Source organism: Gopherus evgoodei, chromosome 7, assembly GCF_007399415.2.
Source record: "Gopherus evgoodei ecotype Sinaloan lineage chromosome 7, rGopEvg1_v1.p, whole genome shotgun sequence".
Classification (NCBI taxonomy): Eukaryota; Metazoa; Chordata; order Testudines; family Testudinidae; genus Gopherus; species Gopherus evgoodei.
In genome coordinates, this window is record NC_044328.1 from 1,996,570 (window position 1) to 2,014,493 (window position 17,924).

A 17,924-nucleotide genomic window follows, 5' to 3' on the forward strand; every position below is an offset into this window, starting at 1 on the left:
AGACAAGATAGATTCATGAGGCTTACACTGTAACACAGAGAACGTATAAACGCTCTTTTCACCTAAGGTGAGATCTTCCTTTTCATCAAGGTTTTATTAAGGCCTGTTGAAGAATGTGCAAGATAGGTCTAAAGAGAATAAAAAGAGGCAAGGTACTTGAAGCCTAGATCTCAGACCCAGACACTGGCAGCCAATGTTTTGACACATCCTCTCAAGGTATACATGGGAGGATGCAGAACTCTTTAAAAACATTAAAACTGCCTGGGGAAATTTCACACGAGGTGGATTACATGCAGATAGAGAGTGCCCACAACATGTGGTATAGCTTATAGCTGGACCAATTAACGTTTCCAGATTAGGAGAGAAGACACAGAATATACACCTGCAGTCACACACCACTGCACTCTGCGACTTTAAAGGCACAGATACTGTCATGTGCCTTCCAAGATAGAGTGGCTCAAGATAATCTCATTAACAAACGATAAAGAAGAGCACAAACTACTGAATATAAATGATAAATACAAATAAAATACTCAGCAATTATACAGCACTTTAAATATTCAAAGCATTCTACAAACAATTCTCAAATTTAAACACTAACGAAGAATAGCATTGAGCATAACAGCAAGCAGCAGAAGTCTTGCTGATGCAGCTGCGCTGTCTCTTGAAGCCAAATACACACTTCTCTTGGGTACCATTGGTTAACAATCAGAAAATTAAATAATTTTTTACAATAAAAGTACACCTCTAACAAAAGCTTAGAATGTTCTCAAATAGAAAGAAAAATGCTATAGCCTGGTGGACTACATAAATGGTCTAAAGCATAGTCCACAAGTAAGGCTAAGTTTTTAACATGGTTATTTTTAGTAAAAGTCACAAACAGATCACGGTCAATAAACAAAAATTCACGGCGCCTGTGACATGTCCGTGACTTTACTAAAAATAAGCAGGGGGCAGGGCTAGGTAGGGGGAGGAATGTAGTCCCCTTGGGAACGGCGGGGGAACTGACAGCCCCAGCTCCAGTGGCCGCAGCAGGGGTGAAGTCACAAAGGGCACACAGCCCCCATTCCAGAACTGGCCGCAGTTGTGGGACAGGGGTGCATGATCCCAACTACCGTCCCCGCTAAGCCTCAGCCACGGCAGGAGGGCATATGACCCTGGGAAGCTGCAAGGGGGGCACATGGCCCCCAGTGCAGCTGTCAGGCAGGGGTGTGTGGCCTCAGCTGCAGCCCTTGGCAAAAGCCGCGGGGCTGGAATGCATGGCCCCTGCTGCAAACCCCACCAAGTCCAAGATGCTGCGGGGTGGGGAGCAGCCCCTGTTGTAGCACCTGCCAAACCCAGAACACCATGGGGATAGGGTGCATGGCCCAGCTGCAGCCCCCACCAAGCCCAGGACGCTGCCACGCAGGGATGGATGGTCCCTGCTACAGCCCCCAGCAGAAGCTGCGGGGTTAAGGTGTGCAGCCCCGGCTACAGCCCCTGGCATTCAGCCCTGGCTGCAGCGCCCACCAAGCCTGGGACACCATGGGGTTGGGGCACATGGCCCCGGCTGCAGCCCCCGCCAAGCCCAGGACACTGCCAGACAGGGAAGCATGTTGTTACTGTCATGTAGCTGAACAAACCAAACACTAAACAAAGGCCAAGACAGACAATGAGCTGCATTCTTCAATCTCGAGCTACAAGTTGACTGTGGCAAATTCTCTTTGCACAGGGGAACTCTCTCTCTCCTCGGTATAGGGGAGCCCAGGTGCTAAAAGCTCTGCCACACCTCTCCTCCACTAGTGTGGAGGTCCAATGGTAGCTTATGGAAGTGGTGTAAGTTAGAGCAGCCCCTCTGGCAATGTTACTAGGACTTGGCAGTTCAGCATCAGAGAACGACAGGGCAGATGCAGGGAAGAACTAAGCCCTCTATCAGTAAATACCTCTCAATGGAACTTTCACATGTCTATTTGGATATTCACACTCTGCCTATTTAAATCTGTTACCAAAAAAAAATGTACTGCACATACAGAGCACATTATTTTCAGTGGCTAATATTTTATTGTATTAGCCAATCATTTTTTTCAAAATTAGGAGGGTGCTCATTCACCACTGAGACCTATGCGCATGCCACATTTGAAGTTTTCAATTCAATCTTACTTATCTAAGTGCAAAGCACTTGAAAAAAATTACCTGTTTCCCACCCCGGTATAACCCAGAAGGGGGTTAATAGGTTTCCTTCAGGCTAATTTTTTTTAAATTATTTCTGGATGAGAATGAACATGAGAAATTTAAACCCAAAAAGCAATTTTGCCTTTAACAAAATAGTCAAAGCCACTGAAAAGAGGAGCTTGGAATTAAAACTTTATCTCAACTGTGACTTTAGCAATGCAATAGCCAACCTTCATATCATCCTACAAGACTTCTGTATTTTATGCGATAGATCATTATATACAATTCATATTTATTCATCTTTGGTAACAGTCATAAAAGAGGGGCTAAAATACAGTTATCTATTTCAGATGCCTTAAACAGATGGTTAATAGAAGGGTAGGACGTTGACTGGCGACAGTAATTTCTAATTTGGTTATTTTAAACATAGGCCTTGTATTGTCAGCCACCCAGAGCCAATGTGGAATTATTGATTTGGCAGATATTTGCACACATGGGTTATGCTGAGAAGTACATTCAAGATATGTTTAGAGGCACCTTCTGGCCTCCTATTTCCCAGGTTGGCAGAGGATGTGGAAATGAGTTTCCAGCCTTCCAGGGAGAACAGCATAATCTGAATACCTCTTTTACCACAGTGATTCTTCATCTCTTACTGTGCTGATCACTACCTGGTTCTCAAAGCATTTAATACTGTGGATCCCTGGGAAGGTCACCACAGACCACAGTTAGAGAACCACTGCTTTAACAATGCTGACTGCAGAACAGAGACAGCACTAGAATGGATCTAATGACCACTTATTTCCATCAAACTCCCCACTCACCCTGGCATTGGGCAAATATTGAACACGGCTCCCTCAAAACACAAAAAAACCCCAAACAACTCAGTGCTCCTGCCAGGGTGGCTTCACGGCTTGTAATAGGTGTCAGAGAGAAGACAGTTTTCTCTTTACCCCTTTCTAAAATGAAAGGCATTAAAGGCGTAAAGTAACTGAAAACACTGAATGAATGTACAGCCCGTCTTTGAGACACTGGTACTGCATGCAAAGGGCCAGGTCGGAGGTGCCATTCTTTCACTAAGACCAACCTTTTCTGTAAAAGACCGCATTGAGGAACTCTTCTGCTTGCCTCTCAAACCGAATGATTTTTGCTTGCTCTTGTCTGAGTAGAGCTTCTTGCCCAGCTTCTGAAGCTGGCTCATCCAGACTGAGTAGATGTTCCTGAAAAAAAAAAAGTAATGAAATGAAATGTTTGTACACTCTCCCCCCAAACCACCACATTAATAAATCACTCACAGCTATCAAGCACTCTTTAAACCAGCACCATATAAAAGAGGTTTTTTCAACAAAAACTTTTATTAGTTATGGCATGACTGCCTACTCCATAGACTCATCTTGATAATTAAGGTTTAAATCTTAAGTCACCATCAACAACACCAAAACATGAAATGCGAAACGTTGGAAAGGTCAAAATATTAAATATAAACCTAGCAGGTAACTAGTGCTTTTCCAGTTATGACAGCAGTAGCAGAAATGAGGATACCTTGAAGGAGGAAAAGGCTGCATATTTCACCTTGCATTTGGCCAAGAAATTGGCTTCAAACTCTTAATCTTCATTGAGGGACTTTTAGTTCTCTATGAAATATAAGATGATACAATACACAGAAAATAATTCTCATCCCATCCCCACATTTTGCACAGCTTCCAGGCAAACTGAGCATGGACTGAGCACTGTCTGCTGCAAGACACAACACCAACTTTTAAATGGAGAATAACCTTCTAGATTCACAATATTGCCATAAAGCTGACTGAAACAGAAGAATCGCAAGCTCTTGAAATCCTTCTTACAGCTCAACTGAGAGCAACTGATTGGTTTCAAGAACATTCCAAAACAAAAAGCTTCATTACGATAGAGAGAGAGAGAGAGGGGTGTGCACATGTCACTACAATTGTTATTAAAAAAAAAAAAAATAGACAACTGTAGAAAACCTAAAGTCAAAAGTCCAGACGTGTATTTGTTCATTTATTTTTAAAAGCGCAGTTGCTATGAATTATTTGGCAAATCTTAATTATAACAGTTGTAATGTAGTATAGTCACACACTGTCTATTAAATCTTTGCTATAAAATGGGTGGAGACCACTGGATTTTGCAAATTACCAGGTTTTCAGTTTAGCAAAGTAGGAATTAGCTAGGTTCTCCTATAAATAATAATGTTCTCTATTTACTTTGTCTCTGAGTAGATTGGTTGAGTTGGAAAGGCGTATTCCCTTTTGTGGCGTGTACAAGACAGCAGGGTAGCTCTTTTTAAATGTCAGTTTTGCAGATTGTAAATTTGAGTTGATATTTGTTTATGTTATATTTTACATTGTTTGGTGCAAGGAAGGTGTTATGACAAATTCATTTTAAAAAGCGTGAAGTGCTATAAAATTAGGTGCAACTCTTTGGATTCTGGGAAGCTGCCACTACCACAGATTTTGGCAGACCTTTCCCAGTTATCTCCCACTATATACAAAGGCACTTTAAACAAGAGAGGCAGTGCAGCTTAGTGGATAGAGCACTGGTGTGGCACTCTGGAAACCTGGGTTCCAGTCCCAGGTCTGCCACTGGCCTGCTGGGGACTTTAGGCAAATCACTTCATCTCTGTGTGCTTCAGTTTCCCACTCTGTAAAATGGGGATAAGATACTGACTTCCTTTGTAAAGTACTTTGAGATCTACTGATGAACTGTGCTATGTACAAGCTAGGTATTATTATATTTGTGTATTTCCTTATTCCTTCCAAATGACTCATTTGTACATTTCATTATTTCAGGCCATTTCTCCAATTTAACAAGATTGTTTTATTTTGAATGTTCTCATACAATGCATTTGCTATCCCCCTATGAACATCATGTAATTCTCAAATTTCTGTAGCGTACTCCTCACTCCATCCTCCAAAACAACTGCTACAAAAACATTAAACTTTTCAGTATACTTCAGTTAGAAAGATTGTTTTCTCTCCTTTTAAAAAATGTGTGTGAATCTGACTGCTTGTGAAAGCAAGACACTCAGCACAGACTAGAGCCAAGAGCAAGGGTGGCATTTCCCCTAATAGCTCTGCTAAGGCACCTCAATCTTGACCCTGCACCTCCCACTGTCATCCCAGTCCTGAGCTTTCCTTGAGCGCCTTCTGCTGGTCATGCTGACCTATGTGGTGACTGATTTGGACAAAAGAGGATTAGGATCAGACGGACTAAACCCATTTTTACTTCTGATCTCATCAGGGTTCAAAATTACATTCTGGAAGTGCATCAACATCATTGTCCCATCTAGTCCCCTAGACATAAACAGTGAGGAATCATGATGATGGGAGATGAGTGAGGGCGTGGAAACAGGGAAGACGGTTACTGACCAACACCGTCAAGCTGGACAGTGTTTGCAATTGTTTTCCACCAGGCTGCAATTTTCAATTACACAACTCTAATTCTGTAACCACACCAAAACAGCACCAACGAATCCACCTTGTGCTGCCCAGCTCACCTTCCTAACACGTCAAAAGATAGATGTGAACTGAAGGAATATAACTACTGTGTAAAGCAGGCTTCAGGCAGTACAGGGAGCATTCAAGCCTGACTGAATCTCATATCTGTGATAGAAGTACAGAATAATTACAGCACTGTTATGGAAATTGTAACCAGAACTTCCATAAAAGAAGCCAGATAAAGTTACAGTTGCAGTAGTTTATTAGAAGGAAGAGAGTTCAAACAAACCAGTACTATTCATAATTAAACTCTGTCCTTGCACTGAAGACATACACACGTGCCACTGAAATGGCATCCTTTAAAATTTAATTAACAATGTAATCTCCAGGGAGTTTTTACTTGAAGTAACATAATATATATGGTCAGGGCCGGCTGTAGCCATTTCGCCGCCTCAAGCATGGAGGCACGCCGCAGGGGGCGCTCTGCAGCTTGCAAATCCCGCAGCTTCAGTGGATCTCCCGCAGACGTCCCTGCGGAGGGTCCGCTGGTCCCGCGGCCTCTGGTGGACCTCCCACAGGCACGTCTGGCGATGCTCCACCGGAACCGCGGGACTGGTGGACCCTCCACAGCGACACCTGCGGGAGGTCCACCAGAGCCTGCCTACCACCCTCCCGGCAACGGGCAGAGTGCCCCCCGTGCATGCCGCCCCAAGCACGTGCTTGGCACCCTGGGGCCTGGAGCCGGCCCTGTATATGGTTATATACCATACGGTCTGCAGCCCCTCAAAAATATCACACTTAGTGTTACCTATGAAGCTAAGCACACTAGCAAGGATGAACTGCTGCATAGACAGATCCCTGTTCCATGGGAAAGGATGGGAAAAGAAAGCACTTTACATTGCTCACATCATTTCTCTGGAGTGGCGTTGCCCTACCACATCCATCTCTCCTCCAGAGGGATGATCTTCATGACACAGAGCCATCATGAAAGAAAGGGAGGGATAAGCAGGAAATCCCAAGGGCTCCAAAGGAGGCTCTAAAGTTTAAACCCACAATGGGCATGGGGAGGAGAACCTACTAACAGGATTATTTTTACTGCATTAACAGGAAAGTTAAAAGTATGAGCAGACTGATTCCTTTGACACTGTGGAGAGATAGCAAGAGCTACTTTTTAAGAAACACAGCAGGTTACAGGGAGCCTTCCCAGCTGCCTCCCGTTATTGCACTGCCAGTTATGAATTCATACTCATGTGAAGGTCAGACTAGATCAGGGGTTCTCAGGACACATTCTTTGGTGGTCTCAGAGTGCGGCAACCTACTCTTGCTGGTGGCCACTCTAACACTTGTTCCTAAAATAATTAATTAGCTTGAGGAAAAAACAAATAAATATGCACATATACATGTCCAAATTATTGTAATTTATTTATTGATAGCTAGTAAATCTGTTGTGAAAAAGTGATATTAACAAACATATAAGTATCACTTTTTGCAGCAGACTTACTCAGCCCCAACAAGCCTGGGGACAAATTAAGCCCTGGATGAGGGGGCCAAGGGAGGCAGCAGGGGGCTAGAGCCTGAAGCCCCACCACCAGAGTCTGAGGCCTGCTGCTGCACAGCCGGAGCCCGGGACTGGAGCCTGAAGCCCTGCAGCCAGAGCCTGCCACCCCCACCATCCCAGGGCTAAAGCCAAAGCCTGAGCCCCACTGCCCTGGGAAAGTGGAGAACCCACTGGGTGCCTACTCCTCCAGCGTTGTGCCCCAGGTGTCTCCAGAGGGTGGCAGGGCCCAACACCGGCTGGCGACCCCAGCAACCAACACCAAGGCAAGGCATCCAGGAGCAACAGGGAGTGGGAGTGGCCATTACTTTGCCCCCACCTCACAGCCCAGGAGGCTGTGGCTGCAAGAAAGTCTCTGGTGACCGTATTGAGAAACGCTGGATTAGATGACCATAATGATCTCTTCTGGCCTTGGCATTTACACATTTCTGTTACTGCAGCCACCTCCGCCTTCTTCCATCTGTTTCACTCTTTGATAAATAAACTCTGTCTAATTCTATGATGACTGACACTCAGCTTAGCCTTGGCACATCTCTTCTCTCCATCATATTCAGAATCTTAAATCAAATCCTCCTCAAGCCTAACATGTTTGGATAATGAGGAGCCTCATGTCTCTACGTTATTTCGAGTGTTCTTTTGCTGCATTCCCCTCCTGCGTACTTACTTCTAAAATTTCCTTTGACCAGTAAGAGCAGAACTCCATCCAACAGTCCAAATGTTGCCTGTCCTGCATTTTTCCTACTCACTTGTTTAAAAATGCCACACGGTATAACGGATACAGTAAGTGCAGAGCTTAATTTGTAATGGAAGAGGTGCCAGGGCTCAAACAATTTTTTACTTTCATAACTGACAAGCAAGCCCAGAGACACCGGGGCTATGAGCTGCTAAGCCCAGAGATGCTGGGGCTATGAACTGCCAAGCCTGGAGGTGCCAGGATTCAACCCTGGCACAAACTAAGCACAGAGTAAAATGACCCTAAAGAGTTAACATTTGCTGCATATTAACATCTATACTTTAAGGTTTATCTCACTCAATGTACATGGCAGTCAAGTCCTCATAGACTCTAGGACTGGAAGGGACCTCGAGAGGTCATCGAGTCCAGTCCCCTGCCCTCATGGCAGGACCAAATACTGTCTAGACCATCCCTAATAGACATTTATCTAACCTACTCTTAAATATCTCCAGAGATGGAGATTCCACAACTTCCCTAGGCAATCTATTCCAGTGTTTAACTACCCTGACAGTTAGGAACTTTTTCCTAATGTCCAACCTAAATCTCCCTTGCTGCAGTTTAAGCCCATTGCTTCTTGTTCTATCATTGGAGGCTAAGGTGAACAAGTTTTCTCCCTCCTCCTGATGAGACCCTTTTAGATACCTGAAAACTGCTATCATGTCCCCTCTCAGTTTTCTCTTTTCCAAACTAAACAAACCCAATTCTTTCAGCCTTCCTTCATAGGTCATGTTCTCAAGACCTTTAATCATTCTTGTTGCTCTTCTCTGGACCCTCTCCAATTTCTCCACATCTTTCTTGAAATGCGGTGCCCAGAACTGGACACAATACTCCAGTTGAGGCCTAACCAGCGCAGAGTAAAGCGGAAGAATGACTTCTCGTGTCTTGTTTACAACACACCTGTTAATGCATCCCAGAATCACGTTTGCTTTTTTTTGCAACAGTATCACACTGTTGACTCATATTTAGCTTGTTGGTCCACCATGACCCCTAGATCTCTTCTGCCATACTCCTTCCTAGACAGTCTCTTTCCATCTGTATGGTGAAACTGATTGTTCCTTCCTAAGTGGAGCACTTTGCATTTATCTTTATTGAACTTCATCCTTTTTACCTCAGACCATTATTCTCCAATTTGTCCAGATCATTTGAATTTGACCCTGTCCTCCAAAGCTAGTTGCAATCCCTCCCAGTTTGGTATCATCTGCAAACTTAATAAGCGTACTTTCTAAGCCAACATCTAAACCTGTGCACAACTGAAACCATGTGTGATACTAGAAAGACAAGCTAGCATGCTATATTCACAATACAGCAGAGACAGCCAAGCTTTCAGCTAAGGGCTGTATTAGCAATGGGACAGGAACAAGAGGACCATACCTAATTTGCACAAAATGGACCAAATTGCAGGTGCTCTTGTCTTAGATTTTTGCCCTGCACCTAGCAATACCAGACCTTTCGGTACCTTTATTTCGGTGGGACTGTTTGTCTAATAGGGCATTTCGGATTCACTCACAATCCTTCTCAAATCTGCCTATCTGATTCACTTCCACAGGTGGGGCCTGCCAGCCTTGTATCAGGTCCTGACAACACAACCAGCTCATCCTTGATGTAAATCCATTGGCTTCAATGGAGCTACACCAAGGATGAATTTGATTCACAGAGTTTGCATTTAGTACGTTTTTGGAACAAATTGATAAATTAAACAGTACTAAGTCACCAGGAGCAGATGGGATGCACCAAAGAGTACTAAAGCAACTCAAACATGAAATTGTAGGACTACTAAATGGGATATGTAACCTATTGCTTAAATCCGCTCACCGGTACCAGGTGACTGGAGGATAGCCAATGTGACACGATTTTATAAAAAGGCTTCCAGCGGCAATCCTGGCAATTACAGGTGGTAACTCTACCATCAGTACCAGGAAAACTGGTTGAAACTACAGCAATGAACAGAATTATCAGACACATAGATGAACATGATTTGTTGGGGAAGAGTTAATACAGCTTTTGTAAAGGGAAATCATGCCTCAATCTATCAGAAACCTTGGGGGAGGAGGGGAGGGAAATCAGCAAGCATGTGGACAAGGGAGATCCAGTGGATAAGGTGTACTTGGACTTTCAGAAAGCCTTTAACAAGATCCCTCACCAAAGGCTCTTAAGCAAAGTAAGGAGTCATGGGATAAGAGGGAAGGTCCTCTCACGGATCAGTGACTGGTTAAAAGATAGGAAACAAAGGGTAGGAATAAATGGTCTGTTTTCACAGTGGAGAGCAATAAATAGCAAGGACCCCAAACAAATCTATACTGAAGCCAGTTTTCTGTTCATGATCTGGAAAAAGGGATAAACAGTGAGAGGGCAAAATTTGCAGATGATACAAAATTACTCAAGATAGTTAAGTTCAAAGCAAACTGTGAACAGTTACAAAGGAATCTCACAAAGCCAGGTGACTGGGCAAGAAAATGGGAGATGAAAGTCAATGTTAATAAATACAAAGTAATGCAAATTGGAAAACATAACCCCAACTATACATACAAAATGATGGGGTCTAAATTAGCCTGTAACCACTCAAGAAAGATGTCTGGGAGTCATTGTGGATAGTTCTCTAAAAACATCTACTACATGCAGCAACAGTCAAAAAAGCGAACAGAATGTTAGGGACCAGTAGCAAGGGATAGATAATAAAAGAGAAAATATCATAATGCCCCTACAGAAATCTACAATACACTCACACCTTGAATTCTGAGTACAGTTCTGGTCACCCCATCTCAAAAAGGAACTGGATAAGTTCATGCAGGATAGGTCCATCAATGGCTATTAGCCAGGAAGGGCAGGGATGGTGTCCCTAGCCTCTGTTTGCCAGAGGTGGGAATGGTCGATGAGGGAAGGATCACTTCATGATTTTCCTGTTCTGTTCATTCCCTCTGGGGCCCTTGGCATTGGCCACACTCAGAAGACAGGATACTGGGCTAGATGGACCTTTTGTCTTACCCAGTCTGGCCACTCTTATGTTCTTAAAAAAAAAGATATATTAGAATTGGAAAAGGTACAGAGAAGGACAACAAAAATGAGGAGTATGGAACAGCTTCCACCTGAGGTCAGATTAAAAAGACTGGGACTGTTCAGCCTGGAAAAGAGATGACTGAAGGGCAATAGAGGTCTATAACATCTTGACTGGTGTGGAGAAAATGAATATGGAAATGTTATTTACTCCTCGACATAGCACCAAAACTAGGGGTCACCCAATGAAATTAATAGGCAGCAGTTTGAAACAAACATAAAGAAGTACTTCTTCACGCAACACACAGTTAACCTGTGGAACTCACTGCCAGGGGATATTGTGAAGCGCAAAAAAAATAACTGGGTTCAAAAAAGAATTAGATAAATTCATGGAAGATAGGGCCATCAATGACTACAAGCCACAACGGACAGGGATGCAATCCAATGCTCAGGGTATCCCTAAACCTTTAACTGCTAGAAGCCAGGACTGGATGACAGAGGATGGATCACTCAATAATTGCCCTGTGCAGTTCACTCCCTCTGAAGCTAGATGGACCATTGATCTGACCCAGTATGGCCAGATACTGTTCTTATAATAGCAGCTAGCACAACAGTACAGCATTACTCTAACAAAGCAGATCATATTCAGAACTCATTGTGCTGGTCAGGGGGTCTGCTAAAGGAAGACAAGGTACCCCTCGCAAAACAGTTCTGCAGCTGTTCTCCCCCTTTTCTCCCCCCCACCCCCCGAGAGCCTTAATAAAAACCTTAATATAAAAATAAGTGGAAGGTGGCAATGTAATGCGCATTGTGGCTAACAGCAGCTAGGAGACAGCAACATACAACAGTAAGGCACTTCCTATTTGCACAAACCGCATTGCCGTGAGCTGTTGCAAAGAAGGCTCTGTCATTTTTTTTTAAAGTGTGCTGGGAGAACCTGCTAATAGACTACGTGGTATATTACATTATGTGATCACTTCCTGCAGAAAGAAGTCGGAGCCAGATTCCACTGAGGCAGTTAAGCCTTTCTGCCTACTTTACAGAACCACATTTCTGCACAGGAACTGAGCAGTGACCATGTGCTAGCACTTGTTGCAAGCATGGTTACAGTCTGGTTACAAAACTTGAGTGTGGACACAATTGTGCTCCTCCACATCCAGGCTGTGACCAAAAAAACTACTATGTAGATGAGCGTTTTTATTCAGAGAAAAAAACAAGTCCCAGGATATGGAACAAGACTGCATGCTGGGGCTCTGCATCTCCATGCCAAAGAAGAGGGCAGTCACTGACTGCAGCGTAGATGTGCAAGCCGCAGCGCTTACCACGGAGCATGTGAACCATACTTTCTTTCCTAATAGTCCTTTAAAACAAAAAACAAAAAAAACACCACACAACATACACCACACACAGAGAGAAGTTATCCAGAAGAGAGAAATCTTTGCCCATTAACTTGTATTAGGTTTACCAATGGAGAAAAAAATTAAGAGGGAAAGGGGAGTGTTAGGGGAATGACAGATCCTCCTCCAGTTACATAATTATATTTCTACATAACTGAGACAAGTGGGAAAAAAGCACAACCTACTAGCTTTACACATCTGCATTGTTACCTTCACTTTTTCTCTTCTCAAGCAGCAGAAAAGACAATTTTCATCAAAAGACCAATCAGAAACACCTTCGGGCTCACAGTCTGTAAATCAGAGGAATAGCAAATTACTTCATATTCATAAACCACAACTTGCTGGTGTCAAAAGACAAACCAATAAATACCTCTTTCACAACACTCTTCCCTAGATTCTGCAGATGCAGATTTGGTTTCTGACATGTTTTAAATCCCAGAATATTACAAAACTATATACAGTTGATCTACGCACAATGAACCAGTTTTTTCTAAGCAACGCCAAACACACTGCCAGCCACATAAAGATGAATGCACATTCATTAGTAATTTTAGCCAATATGAAACTAACTGTGAGCACTGCCTGGGGGGAGGGAAAAAAAGCACAAATCACCACGGTAACACACATTTTCTAGAGGCAAAGCTGAAATTGCTTCTGTGGTTAGAAATGCAGAACAAGACACAAAAATGAAGACTGAATACCTTTAAACAAACTGAGATCTTTTAATAATCCAGGTCCAAACAGCCCTTCTAGAATACTTTCAAACCCTAAAAGCAAAGAAAAGAATTGTTAGCTTTCTAGATTAAGTACGTCACTACCAGAATATTTACAATAGCAGTTCTATTCCAAGAACAGATGTGAATGTGTTTTCTCCTAGTATTCCCAAGATCTATAGGCCAATTGAAATGACTGAACTACCAAAAAAATCATAACAGAACCTAGAGTCCAGTTTCATTATGGTACTTTTACAGATAATTGGATTATAATATAGAACCATGTTAGATATAATGGAAATGATTTTGGAAAGATAATGTGAAGTTTTAGTTTCTACAATGTACCTCTGAAATCAAGCCACTTTCCCAAAATATTCATTCCTTAAGCAACAAAATTCAGTTTCAAAGGATGTATCTTTTCCCAGTGAAAAGTCATTTGGCTGCTTCATCACAAATGATTTTGTTCTAAATCTCAACATTCTGAATTTCAACATAGGCTAGAATCAATTTTCAAACTTCCCCCTCATAACTCCTTGGGGAGGAGGAATCCTAAAAGGAAGAGAATTTCAGCAATCCTGTACAACATAAGAAACAAATTCAAATAATTATATATTCAATGTCAGAGGCCTACATCTTATATGTATAGTTCAGTTTACCCTCATGCAATGGTCTATGCCTCCCTTAAGTGCTAATCAATTTTAGCTCCCTCAGAAAAAGATTAACCCTCCCTCCGAAATTAGTGCCATTATGCAAAGTCAATATTAATCTAAATCCTATCTAGCAGCAAAATCTTCAGAGGCATTAACTACCCAATATGACCAGAAGACAAGTTAAAAGTGAGTGAATACTGAAAGGGCAAAGACAGTTAAAAAGGGACACTGTCAACTCAATCCTATTTCTGTATGAAAATGTTTTGCCTACTGCTGCCAGAAGTGACCTGAGATTATAACAGGGAAAAAAAAAAACAAAGAAAAAATATTTATCTAAGTATGGCTACTCTATGCATTTGATAGCACTTCCTGTATAGGCAGTTCATCAGTTTGATGAACTCCTGTTCATCAGTTTCTCCTGTGGGTCTTTCAAACACAGCAATAGAAAAAAGAGAGCGAATCATTTTTGCTACAGAGGAGAAAATGTGATTGTAAAACCAAAGAAACTGGCAGGGGGTTTCAGGCCTGAAACTACTTTCAGTTTTGTTTTTAAACTGGCTAGAATTCAAGTTGATGGTAACCCTTAAAGAAACCAAGCTTAATATTGGAAAATAGAGTTATTTCGGAAGGCAGCACTGTTCCCTGTGCGTACAGAATCCTGACCTGATGTCACATGTCTTATCCTTTGGACAGCATGGTCGGTGTGTCAGTGGAGACAACAAACAGCACTACTCCCCTGTTTGATGCTAGCTACCGTTCTTGTGCAACACAAGAAGCATTAACAATATTAGACATCAGATCTAAGACCCTGGAAGCACTTCTAGCATTTAATGCCATTTAGATGCTAAAAGCACTGCCAAGGTGTGATCTCAATGGCAGTAGTACATCTACTATGAACATGGGGACTGATGCTAATATTTAATGCTAGACGAGCTGGGGAGGAGAGCCAAAGTGAAAAAATGGCAACCGTGAAGAGGAAGAGGGAAGAGATGAGAGAACATAAGAGGAAGGATTATTTAAAAAAAAAAAAGGGGGGCAGAGGAGATAAAGGAAAAAGATCCCATCAAACAGCACTTTGTCAGGCAGACAAGCAGCACTGCCTCCAAAAAGGCCAATTCAGGCTTCAGGAAGTGGCAGGAACAATGGGGAAGGGCAGACCCAAATTATCTTAAGAGAAGAAAAATGGAAGAATCAGAGTATTGACTCTTATGTTCCAAATTTTGACCCCTTTACTATTATTGATGGGACAATGACCCATAACAATTCACTTCTGAAATAAACCCTAAAATCATATGGCCAATCAACCTCGCATCTTTTAACTTTTTTGTTGTTAAAAAAAATCAGTGGAGCACAGAGATTTAACTCAAACTCACCATTCTTAAAATAGCAACTGATGATGACTCATGCCCCAGTTTGTCATGCATGCAACAGCATATTGAAATCACTGTCGAGTTTTACAGCCTGGATATCGTACAATCGTAGCTTGCTAGCCCACTGTTCTTACTGATGTTAATGCCACTCAGTTTTTATTAATATTAAATATTGGATTTAGCAGTTGCATAGCAACGGCAGAACATCTTATGTGCAATGCTTGACATTAAAAATGGCAAATCAGGGAAGAATGAATGTATTCAAAAATTATACTAAGGACCTGGCAGAAGAGCCATGTAGCCCAACAACAACAACAAAAATAAAAAATGTAGAGTGCAACATAGCAAAAGTGGAATAAGATTTGCCATGTTATGTTCAATCACTTAGGACTTCAAAAAAAGCATTTGTGCAGAATGAATCATGCATAATACACTAAAAACAAAATGTTGAAAAAGGAACTGCCTACTTTTTATAGTATTTTTTCTCTCCATTGTCACTGCTCTTAGAAGCTTGAAAAGAACATGTCTTTTCCCACCGATTTTGTCCTTTTCCATTTGGAAGATGGTATTTTCCCTGCATTTCAAATGGAATAAAAATTAACATGGCTGCCTTTGTTAAATTCCTTGTGTATATACTTTCATCATCTACCTCAGTATTTGATAGTTCACAGCAGCTAAAGAGCAGGGCCAGTGGAAAAATCACAGAAGTCACAGACAATGAGAGGAGAGGGAGGGGAACGAAGATCACATGACTTTGGAGGGTTCTGCAGTTTTTAACATTTTCCGCACAGTTCCACAGAATCTAAGCTTCTATACTGTTTAAAGCTTTGTCTATTGTTAAAAGTGACCTGCAGAGAGAAGATAGGGAAAAAACAAACAGAATTTGTCTTTTTATTCTTTACAATGTATTAATAATGCTCAAAGAAGTGCTGGGGGGTTTTTTAGGGGGTTGGGAGGATTTTTTTTTTGCTTGCACATTTGAAGTTGGACCTTGTTCACTCTAGAAGGCTCTATGGCGTCTGGAGAATCAGACAAAAACCTCAAAACTGTAACCACTGACAGGGGAATGTATTTCTATATTCAGACTATTAAATAGTTTTCAATATTGTTAACACCCATTTCCCTCAATACCTAAAAAATGGGACTTTAGGCGCAAGAGTTAACAACGCGTCCTCCATGAAGTCCCTAGCAAAACCTGGGGAGAGGAGACTTCACATTGACCTTCCTGGTGTTTGTCTGTGAGGTTAAAAAAAAACCCACACACATATGCATGTCAGGCCTTCTTTGTCAATCATAAAGAAACTATAGGTAAAAATCCCAATTAAAACAAAAACAAACTTTTGCAGGTCATCCCTGAGACCCTGCCCAACGTACACCAACAGCGCTGCCTCATTACCCCAGCCTCGGAAAAGTGTGTGAATTCCTCTTCTCCACAACTATGTTCACCTTCATGAGTTCAAAATCTGGATGGGCCATTTACCCGCTAACAGTAGCAGTTCAATAAAGCAGGTTGATTATCCAGGTTTTCATACCATGTTCACATAGTACCAGAGTGCCTTTGCAACTATAAAAAGAGAATGGACACTTTGTCCCCCCACAAACATATGAGCTGGCAAAGAGGTATTATGGAGCAACGATGCTACAAACAGGTTTCCTAGCCCATATTCAGCAAAATAGTGGCTCAATACTTTCAAGCTTTGGCAAAAGATCTAATTAGGGTGTAAACACCTTAGGTCTTCTTTTAGATCCAATAGCAAACAACATTTGCAGTGCTTAACCAATAATAAGGCGGCTAAAATATTAATGATGAAAAAAATTAGTGAAGGCCGTTAAAAGGGGGGAAAGCCTCACCAAACTCAAAACTGCGGTACTGTTTTTGGCTGTGGCCATTTCTCCTCTCCTTCTCCTACTCCTGCTCCCCCAAGGTTGGTCACTAACCCCAGGTGCAGACAAGATCACTCAGACTTCAGCCCATGATCTCATCTCATGCCCTTACAAATCACAAGGACTCCCACTAAAGTCAATAAATGAGGGCTCTACCTGGGCACAGGGATTCACTCATGGCAGGTTGCAGGATGAAGCTTGTGATTATTTTAAGGCAAACCTGGGCTCTGGATCAAGGACATCCATTTAATTAACATGTAAGCACTTGTGGATACAGTTATGACAGAAGTAACAATGCAAGTCTGTAGCGGGGTAGTCACCCACTCCTACCTGGAGGGGGGCCATGGGCTGGGGGCAAGCAGCTCCCGGCTGATTGGAGAAGCAGGCACAGCTGCGGACACACCCCAAACAGACCTCAGCTAGTCCTTATAAAAGGCTGTGAGCCAGTCTCCTCTAGCTGTGGAGTGTACCTGAGGTGGAGCAGGGCTGGGGAGTGCCTGCCTGGCCACTCCCCAGACTGCTGGCCTTGTGCAAGGCCAAACAGGTAGTGGGGTTGCAGTGGGCAGCCCAAGGGTAGGTGGAGGCAGCAGATCCAAACCCCATTGCCTATGATGAGTGGCTTGTATACTGCAGTCTGCCCCAGTGAACAGGGGCTAGATAGTGACTGGCAGAAGCCTTATATTGAGGCAAGGCAGGGATAGTAGGTGGGGGTTCCCCTGGATGGGGAGACCCAGAAACTGTGGGGGGTACTGCCAGGGGTCAGCCCCCAAGAGAAAGAAGCACTGGGGTCTGGGAGGGAAATGGCAGCCAGCAAAAGGCAAGACACCAGCTGACAGAGGACGCTCTGGAGGATAGAAAGCTACTTCCCTGGATGACTATCAGGAGGGGCTGCAGCGGTGAGTCTCATGCACCCTTACAAAGTCAAACAACCAAGACAACCAGCCTTCTTCTTAAAACTGCTACTTTCCTTAATTGTGTACCATGGAGAAGACTGATACTGCAAGGTCTGGGTCCTCACTTCACTG

At 42.8% G+C, this 17,924-nt stretch overlaps 1 protein-coding gene across 1 annotated transcript in view; it reads right to left on the reverse strand.

Annotated features, from left to right (window-relative positions):
• Window positions 1–17,924, reverse strand: part of LCOR (ligand dependent nuclear receptor corepressor) — a 97,761-nt gene that overhangs the window by 25,057 nt on the left and 54,780 nt on the right. The window contains exons 3-6 of the mRNA XM_030571084.1: window positions 15,483–15,589; window positions 12,984–13,049; window positions 12,493–12,572; window positions 3,236–3,368 (exon numbers count right to left, since the gene is read on the reverse strand). Of these exons, the coding sequence (XP_030426944.1) occupies window positions 3,236–3,368; window positions 12,493–12,572; window positions 12,984–13,049; window positions 15,483–15,589 (386 nt within the window). The remainder of the gene's footprint in view (window positions 1–3,235; window positions 3,369–12,492; window positions 12,573–12,983; window positions 13,050–15,482; window positions 15,590–17,924) is intronic.